The following is a 9,950-nucleotide window of genomic DNA, read 5'->3' on the forward strand; positions in this document are numbered from 1 at the left end:
TTCCTCCAGACTTACTGGATGGAAGAAGTTGGCCTGGGCTCCCAGCGACAAGAGTCTAAGGCACGTCTCCAGGTTCCCGGTGCGAACGCTGGAGTGGAGTTGCTGAGAAGAGACGAATATTCAAGAAAAAACGCCATGTTTTATATATAGATGATATGTTATACATTGATCTGTAAATGTATGTTTGTACAAAACAAAAAAGATTTTTTCCTCACCTTGCTGAGGTCTTTTGAGGTCACGCTATCATCCTCTCGACAGGGCATTCGATGGACATACGCTAACATCTGATATTTGGCCTTGATGAATTCTGTCTTGTTGGGACTGTAAATCACGACGTGACAGATTTCAGTTAGTACTTTTAATATCCTTTACAGTAAACCTGGTAAATACAGTATAAGTCGCAGTGAGATTAAAAGACATAAAGCACTAAAACACACGCTAAAAACACAGATAACAACAGGCAACGTCTATAAAACTCAGGGAAAACAGAATAAAGTGTTGAACTTCCCCTAAAAGTCTAAAAAGGAAACTATTTTCTCAATATGTGAAACACTGTGAAGGCAGCAGCCCATGACGGAAAAAAGCTACAGCTACGTGAGAATGACATGTTTACATCTGATCTACCTAAGAGTTGTAAGACTTAAAAAAATACTGAGGTCATTTGAACCAAAATGTAAATGTATATCAACTTCTCCACACAGATTATTGGCATATAAAAATAAAGACAAAGGGCCTAGCATCGAACCCTGTGGCACACCAATCCAAAGGAAACAAAGATACTTAAAATATTGATAAGCCAATTAGATTTGCGAAGTGCCTACGACAACAAAAATTCAGATTTGAGTGTCTTTTTTTTAATGATATAGCACTTTATATCAAAAGATTCTTTCTAAGGCTTCACCGACTCTAACCAAACACCAACAGTGCACAGGATCTCGGCCTTCTTCCTGTTCTTTTTTTGGTGGAAGACAAAGGTGTTTACTCATAACTTCCCCTTGATTTACATGTGGGTACATGTGATTCTTCACTATGATAATGACAAGCTAAAGAAACAGGGAAGACGCTGCCTTTTATGGTTCTTCTTCTTCTTCTCCTTTGCTATTTTACTGCATCTGTTTTGTTAGCTAGTGTTCGAACCGTCGGTTGCGATCACAGCTACAGTTGATTTTAACTGCCGCATCAGTGAATTTCTGTTAGGAGTTTCTTTTTTTCTTTTTGTTTCATTATTATTATTATTCCATCGGCCACGACCGTTAAACGACATACTGGTTGATGTATTTCAAAATGACTTCCTTTTCTGCGTGACGAGACGCAGGATAAAAGATGAAGCGGAAAGTTCAATCTGACAAACACTACAGTTGCATCATCTCTGTTGCAACGCACGCTCTCCCGTCCTGTGACTGAACGCCTCGGCGCTGGGTCGGAGCGAGGACGACTGTGTTTACATGTGGCCAGACACCGATCTGACAGTGTTTATATCAGACTAGAAAAACATTTCAGTCTCACTGACGCTCCGGACCACGTATGTTCTTTAACTCCCGAGCTGCGGTTTACATTTACGGCTATTTATAACAATGTAAACAGAGGCTGCACAATGTTTCTGTGTGATTTTAATACAACTTTGAATTAACAAAAGGATCAAATTACTGGATACATTCAGTTAACCCTTTATGGGACATTTCGATTCCCGGCCAATGCAAGTCATTTTTAGTTGGTTCAATAGTGTAGCGGTTAGCACGCGCTTGCTAGGGGCAGCCTGTTAACAGCATATCTGTTGCTAACACAACAATTTCCCAAATATGGGATCAATATAATACAAATGTATTATTTTTCTAGCTTCAAGTCAGTTTTATTTCCTGCAGACTCACAGACTAGGTTATAATGTTTTTAACAAAATAAAAGCAAACATAAAAATAATCCTTGAAGACACTTACTGAACTCTGTCCTGGGGATTTGCTTTACGTTTTCCACTCACGGAGGACGAAGGGTCCAGAAGGCTATGCTCCCAAATGGAATTAGCTCCATTGCCATACAGTGTCTGGACCATCTGAAACAAGACAACCAGAGACAATTCAAGTATTTTCTAGTTTGGATTAAAACTTGTTTGTTTCCACTTAGAACAACAGCACCGTGTCCGTTGTTCTGTGTCCTAAATGTCACACAAATAAAACAGAACTGATCAAATTAAGTCAAATGTGACATTGGTAGGTCACCAGTTCAACAACAATAACGTGTTTTATACACAGTTGATTCACTACACTGGATCCACATGTTGTGACACAGGTTTATACTTTATTAAAAACACCTTCTAAAACATCAAAATGTAAAATTTCAATAACTGACACAATTTGAATTCTTTTGGAAATACAGACATTATTAGGTCATCACCAAAGTGGCTTTGAATGGTGTTATTTGGCCTGCAGTAAATAATCTAAAGCAGAGGGTCCAACATATGACCCGTGGTCCAAACCCAGCCCACTAGATGAATTTTGAAAGTAAAAAAAAAAATGGACAAACACTTCATGTTCATGACATGTTTTGTAAAATTATGTTTGATTTTTTAAATATTTGTACGTGCATGAAAACAAAGGTGAAAAACATGTACTTTATGTGTTGCTATTTTCAGCTGACTAGCTACAGCTAACTAGGCTGAATAGGTCCCTGAACCAAAACGACCTTGACACCCGTGATTTAAAGGAAAGTAAGTGGGATGTCGGAAACTACTATTTCAACGACGTCATGATGCTGACCATCACTGATCGCTCATCCACGGTTAATGGTGTTTCGTTTGACTGTGACTGACTACGATAACAAACCAAACCCATAAGTCAAGAAATCTTTCTTAACACCCTCAACCATGAACCAGTTTACTCACCTGTAACTGGGACGGTGGCCATGATGAATGGGTCAGATGTCGGACTTGAGAGCTGTGTCGGCCCAGACCTCGGTGGATGCTGCAGCACTCGTCGCAGATCAACACTCCCCTGTTGACGGAGGCCCAGCGAGGCTCTGCAACGAGACGTAGGTGTGGAAGCGTCAGTGCATCGACCACAACAATGTTGACTGTGTTGCTTTTATCTGATTGGTTGGTTTGTCCCTAGTGCAGACACTCTGATGGAGCAGAAGTCCGTTAGTGCTCTAATCACTTTGATTGCTAGTTCGTACAGTAAATATATATCTTTTAAAAATAATAAATGTGTGACAGAATTGACTGAAAATTTGTACAGCAAATAACAATCCAAAATGAGGTACAGTATTTTTTTAGACCTCAGAGAACCAATGCTGGTTCCCTGGAGAGGAACTGCTTAAAAATTAGGGGTGTATATCCACCAGAATCTGGTGATACAATATGTATTACAATACGGGGCAACAATACTGTATATATTGCGATATGCTGCAATGCTACGGTCACATCAGGTAAACATCAGGTTACTAAAATTCAAACAGAAGGATCTACATTTGTAATCGCAAGTAAAAGAAATCAAAGCAAAATAAAATTAACCAACGGCACAAATAATTGCATGTCAATGGTTAATATAAAAAAAATCTATTCAGTTCTGTAGAATAACGAATTGCAAAATCTATTCAGTTCTGTAGAATAACGACACATTATCATGAAACAAAATATTGTGATATATCACTGTATTGATAATTTCTTACACCCCTATGAAAAATATCTATCATACACATATTAAATGGGTTGCGACATGAATTTCCGACGACTATCTTTTGATCGTATTACTTTTCTGTTAGGTTGCACCAAGACACACAAACCCCCCAACCTCTAAAGGAAGGAAGGACGGAAAGGAAAGTGAACCACTTGTCATTGTGACACAGCTCACCACTGCACACAACCAAATGCTGTGTGCACCTCAGTGGTAACTTGGCAGCTCGAACCTGAAGCCTTCAGGACCCAAGTCCGCCAAAGTAAGATGGTGATTTCCTACTTTGCGAGGTCATCGGTGACGAAATGAAAGAATGTAGTTGTACAACTGCATATTGTCAAGAACACAATCCCAATGAGTCTCATACCAAAGCAATCATAGCTAACTACACCGAATACCTACAGGAAATAGGCAACAAACAAACATACAGTTACATGTTGACAAAACAGTCAACAGACAAAACAAGACATATACAGTAAATGTAATGGAAATATTTACTGTAACTACTAACTCAACAAAACAACCAACAGATTCAGGTCCTCTAGAAACTCATGCACTCGCCTCACGGGGCAACAACACATTTATTACCCATTGTCTCCGTGGCTGTTGTGACTCGATGCGCGAGCAGATTGAGCCCCACGGAGCAACACTGTTTACCAGAAATATCTCATGCAATATTTACTTGAGAATAAGACCAACAGTAGTTTCACTCAACAGAATCAACCAACAGTGGTGTCAGTGTTTACTCCGCTGACATCAACTCTGTACACAAGGATAACCATATGTCTGCTGTATTTTTTTTTAATCTTCAAATATTTACACAACATTTTTACAGCAGTCAGTCATTCGTATATATAAAAAAAATCACGATGGTTTAAAAGTGCCCACCCCAAAATTTCAATTCCTCAGCAGTTCAATTACGGGCCTGCTTTCATCAATCTTAAAATAATTACAGTTAAATGGATTGTTTTAAAAGGGGGAGAAGGTAGTTAACAGTACGCTAATTTAGCCTAGCCAGGCTAAATTAAAAAAAAAACAACTAACAAATACCATTATTCAGACAACACCATGATAATGCAATGACAAGGACAAGACACAGACACGACGCACATTATTAAGTGTTTTCACAAGGATGAACAATGTATTCGCTGACAAAACGACGTTTTTACGAAGCTCCCAGATCGCTATTTTACGTTTGTGTTTGTGTTAGTGAAGGTTAACAAGCTAACGGCTAAGCGGATCAACGGATGTGGGTGTTAGCTGTGATTAGCCTGGCAGCTAACACTGCCGTTAGCCTGTTTGACATCATACCCGGAGCACTGCAATCAGCGCAGACCTCTCTGCTTCGTACTCGCTTTGACATCCCTGCGTGACGGAAAAATCCACGAAAAGTTCCACGAAAGACGAGGCACGCTGTGACACAGCTGGACAAAATCTAGCCGGAACCGTTCGTCCCCGTGTCTGTGTTTTAGTGCTTCTATCCGGCGGTCGAGGCAACTGTGTGAATCCGTCCGTCTGCCCTCCCCTACTGTTGAACAAAGCGGAGTTCCATTCCAACACTCACAACCTCAGCTCTGCATCCTCGTCCGCTTCCTTCTTCCTTTTTGTCTTCGACGCCCAAACCAACTAAAAAAAAAAAAAGTTAATAATGTTAATCTTATAATCAAGCTGTTCACCACAACAGGAAATAAAGTACAAAGTTAAAAAATGTACTCCTGGGGTTACTTTTCTAGATCCTCCGATAATTCACCACAATATAAAAATATCTCTCGTGAAAAGCATGCAACAATTCCTGACTATGGTTTACAAACACACGTCTCCTCCCTCCCCTGTAGGGGGTGCTAGAGTGATAAAGTGATAGAGTATATTTGCTTGTACAACATCATTGTTTTTTTGGTTTTTTTTTAAATACAAACTATCATTTTCCTTTGCCAAAAGTTTTTTTATAACAAGTAAAATACGCATTTGGTTTGGAGCTTAAAGATCGTTCTTTTTATTAAGTAAACACAACAGAAAAATGTATGTTGAAGATCAACGTAAACAACACAACTGGCTGGTATTGTGTAGTACAATATATATTACAATGCTTGCAGTACTTCATGGACCTGAGTGCCTTTAACAACTTAAACCAGTGTTTTCTAAAACGTGACACATGCAGTATATCCTAGTCTTAAGTAACGCTATTACAGTACGGTGTGTCGCGACACGTACGCTATCTCGTCTAAAGTTCACTTAAGCTAGGTTTATCTTTCCTATCCTCCCACACGTTTTCTTTGTGTTTTTAACAGAAGCATTCGACCATTACTGTAATAACTGCCACCTACTGGAGCTTTGTTTTTTTTTTTTAGCTAAGATTAGATTACAAATTCAAACATGTTGATACATGTCTCTCAACAGCTTTCAAAATTCTGTTTATGTCAATGTTTGAGGTGCGTTACATTTCATTTAATCGGGTTCTTTAACCATTCGCTTTCTGTGATATACATCTTATTTCTTTGCGATGGTGGGAGGGGCACGGGAGGCAATCCTAGCTGTCGATGTCCGAGGGCAGGGGTACATCGCAGACCCTCAAAAACGAACAACTGAAGGTAAAACATCAACTGCCAACAAAAGATCTTTGAAAAAAAATGAAAGTGACACCATTCCTAGAAATACATTTTTTGGTACCAAAACAGCGACCCCTCTCTGTAGATTCCTCACTGATCTAGAGAATGTTTTTAAAGCTCTGTCATTCCTAAAATTTAACAAATGTGTTGTTCCCTAGTTGCAGTAGGTTTTGCGCCACCCAGAATACCCGCCCCCTACTTTGGGAAACACTGGAATTAAATGTGGAAAATCGACTGGAGTTCGAACTGAGGCACTGCACCGTGCGTGTCCGTGCGCGTGCGTGCGTGTCCGTGTTTCCCTGGACGGCGGGGCTGTTACTGTGTCTTTAAAGGGGTGTTGGTTGCCTCGGAGGTAGCGGAGGTAGTTGGTTTAATTTAGTCGCTGGGAACACGCCGTACATCTCGGAGCGTCCTCCACCTTTTTATTTCCGCCGCGGCTGTTTACTACGCCGTCATCTCCACCGGGGAATAATAACCACGGATCCGTCGGCCGTCAGCACACATCCAACCATCCAGTGAGCAGCGATGGGAGGTACGGCTTTGATTTAGTGTTACCATCTGCCGTGGATCATTCATTTCCTGTAGAGCATCTCTGATCACTTCGATTCACCAATGTTTCCTCCCGTCACAGAGGCCGAGACGCGTCAGAAACTGCTGCGCAATGTGAAGAAAGAGGTTTGCTGCACGTTTTTATTCTTATATTTTATTATTATTATTATTATTATTATTATTATTATTATTATTATTATTATTATTATTTCCCGTCCTGCTCACGGCAGATTGTGTGGTCACTGTGAGATGCAGAGAACCACGGCTGTGTTAGTCTGTGACTGCGTGTGGACATCTTTCCTCCCTCGTCCAGCCATGGACGTGTTAAACACACACACACACACACACACACACACACACACACACACACGTAGTCCTGTTTATCATTTTTCATCCATCCATCTGTTTAACATCATCACGACGGTGGATGCAGCCGAGGAGTCAGTCTGTTGTTATGGTCTGTGTTCGAGTGGCCGGAGCAAGAAAGATGTAAGATGATGGCAGTGACGACGACGACGAGGGTTGTTGTGGTAGTGATGATGACACTGATGACGATATTACTGATGATGATGATGATGATGATGATGATGATGATGATGATGATGATGATGATGATGATGATGATGATGATGGATATCATTTTAATATCAAGGTGAAGCCGCTGCCCGTCCATCAGTTTAATCACGTTTCTGTTTCTTCCTAATCTGAAGTCTGACTAAAAATCAAACATTTCCAAACCATCACTGAACACTTTATGTTGTGACCTTGATGTCAGTTATTTTTGGGTTTTGTTTTTTGTTTGTTTTTTAGAAAATATTAAATTCAAAAATATGAATTTTTATATTGATCATCCAGTCTGGGTGTTGTACGGCTGAACATGAAGCCGTGTTGATGTGGATCTACCTGGAAATGAAGGATTGNCCGGGAGGAGAAGAGAAGATGTTTTATTCATCAGTAAGAAAAACCCTGCTTCTTGAAGGCACACCGTGGCTGTGCTCCCCCTCACCCGTGACTCACTGTCTGTCAGACTCCCACAATTCTGGTACCAGATCCTGCAGCGAGGCTGAAACTCTGACATCGGGAAATCCAGCAGATTATTATTATTATTATTATTACTATTAACGAAGGCCAATCTGTATCTTAAATGATCAAAGGGTAGGTGTTGATTACACTCGTTAAGAATCACATAAGAATAAGCCAGAGTTACACACAAACAACACTTGAAGCACATTTTTGCAAACATTTGTCAAATGACCATTTATTTCAGTAATTTTCACAACGTTACGTGAGAAGGCTAGCATATTAGCATCAGCCGTGATGCAGCGACACTGTTTCCGATGCATTTAAAACAAGGGTGTCAAACTTATTTTTTGGTTTGGTTTGTTTGTTTGTTTGTTTGTTTGTGCATTTTTTTTATACTCAAAATTCATCAAGCGGGCCGGTTTGAACCCCCCAGTGGGCTGGTTTTGGCCCACGGGCCGCATGTTTGACACCCCTTAATTTAAACAGTCCTGAATTTTTTTCTTTTTAGTGTCAAAATCAGTTTGCGAGTCACAGAAGAATTATTCAAACCTGTGAAGACGAAAAGCAGAAAACACCTGTCGTATCTTCACTGTTGTTGGAAAAAAAAAACCCCACAGAAACTACGAACTACAATACCGAACTCCCAACGATTAACGTGTTAACATACAGAGAGGTGAAGGAAAAACTCAAATCTTAAAAACCTCTTTGACTTTGAGCGCTTCCCTCAAACAGACCCTGCATGGCTACATGATACTTCATATCAGATCCATCTGTTTTCTATTAAAATCCTTCCTGGACTCACACAGAAGACGCCCGGTCTCATCTTCACTGTTGTTGGCTCTCTCTCTCTCTCTCTCTCCCTCTCTCTCTTCCACTCTCTCTTCAGGTGAAGCAAATTATGGAGGAGGCAGTAACAAGGAAATTTGTTCACACAGACAGCAGCCACATCATCTCCTTCTGTGGTAACAGTCGATTGCATTATCGCTGTTGAGAATGTGTTTCTTGATCTGTTTATTTTCCAAGTGCAGTAGACAGCAATAAACATGCTGTGTGTGTGTGTGTGTGTGTGTGTGTGTGTGTTTACACCGCATCTAGTGTATCCTCAGAGCAGCTTTGGGTCCTGGACCAGGCTCTGCTACAAAGTGTTGCTATGATTTGCTCATAAAGATGATCAACTGGTTCAGAACGTTGAGAAGGCCGACGTCATGCTAACAGTTTGGTGCAGAGAATTCCTGCCCGTCTGATCTTCAACGTTCCGTGTAAACGGTCGGAAGGTGGAGAAAAGTGATGTAACACAGTAACAGCCGCGACAGATAGGATTATTGTACCAACGCTGGGCAGATTCCCAACATACAATTGTCTTACATAATACAAATGTGTCACCCTAGGGGGACCACGCCCCACACTTTGGGCATCCCTACAACCATCCAACCCTAAACAGATTCCCTTCATACAATTCTCTTAAATATGACGTTACAACAAAAGGAGCTCCTTAGAAGGAGCCTCGCTGATGCTACATTTATGTCCATAGAAATTAAAAACGTTATTACCACGTTGGACTGTAAATCTGAATGAACCACTCAGTCAGAAAACCCTGTGAAAAGCTGCGCAACGTCAACCCTAAAGTTTCTCATTTGTCAATTTGTCATCGATCAAAAAGGGAAATCAAACCACAAATCAAGTGCAGTTCCCGCACCGCGCCACAAACTGAACTTTGGCATGAGTACTCACACCTGATGACCGTGGGTGTTTGTCCTTCACTTCCTCTGACAAATATCCAGAGATGAACGACTCGCTGACGTCAAATTACGCCTCATTATGCAAAACCGGAACGCTGTGTCAACAACTTACTGGAGCAGCGCCGGTGGCTGGTGTTTTAGTGTCTGTACAGTGGGGGTGGGTGGGGGGTGGAGTAGGTTGCTGTGATCTAGGTGTGAAACCAGGCTATAAAAAGAGAGTGAGCACTGGTCCAGTCATATGTGTGTAGTACAGTACAGTACTGCAGTACAGTATGTGTTAGCTATGCTGCGTCTGTTTGGATGGATGGATGGATGGATGGATGATGGATGGATGGATGGATGGACGGATGGATGGACGGCTGGATGGA

At 41.0% G+C, this 9,950-nt stretch overlaps 2 protein-coding genes across 7 annotated transcripts in view; one reads left to right on the plus strand and one right to left on the minus strand.

Moving 5' to 3' along the window:
* The window catches only part of LOC103390136 (ARF GTPase-activating protein GIT2-like), a 16,050-nt gene extending 10,787 nt beyond the window's left edge, over nucleotides 1-5,263 (minus strand). For 4 of the 6 annotated variants that reach the window (XM_008325870.3, XM_008325869.3, XM_017039031.2 and 1 more), the window contains exons 1-5: nucleotides 4,977-5,263; nucleotides 2,876-3,009; nucleotides 1,935-2,047; nucleotides 216-321; nucleotides 16-102 (exon numbers count right to left, since the gene is read on the minus strand). In XM_008325870.3, the coding sequence (XP_008324092.1) occupies nucleotides 16-102; nucleotides 216-321; nucleotides 1,935-2,047; nucleotides 2,876-3,009; nucleotides 4,977-5,028 (492 nt within the window). In that variant the 5' untranslated portion in view covers nucleotides 5,029-5,263. The remainder of the gene's footprint in view (nucleotides 1-15; nucleotides 103-215; nucleotides 322-1,934; nucleotides 2,048-2,875; nucleotides 3,010-4,976) is intronic. The other 2 variants (XM_025062271.1, XM_008325871.3) reach the window with 1 other exon arrangement.
* Nucleotides 5,264-6,883: 1,620 nt separating this feature from the next.
* sgsm1b (small G protein signaling modulator 1b) overlaps nucleotides 6,884-9,950 on the plus strand; it is a 14,655-nt gene continuing 11,588 nt past the window's right edge. The window contains exons 1-2 of the mRNA XM_008325866.3: nucleotides 6,884-6,946; nucleotides 8,730-8,805. Coding sequence (XP_008324088.1) covers nucleotides 6,884-6,946; nucleotides 8,730-8,805 — 139 coding nt within the window. The remainder of the gene's footprint in view (nucleotides 6,947-8,729; nucleotides 8,806-9,950) is intronic.

The sequence above is a fragment of the Cynoglossus semilaevis genome, chromosome 14 (assembly GCF_000523025.1).
Source record: "Cynoglossus semilaevis isolate Cse_v1.0 chromosome 14, Cse_v1.0, whole genome shotgun sequence".
Taxonomy (NCBI): Eukaryota; Metazoa; Chordata; class Actinopteri; order Pleuronectiformes; family Cynoglossidae; genus Cynoglossus; species Cynoglossus semilaevis.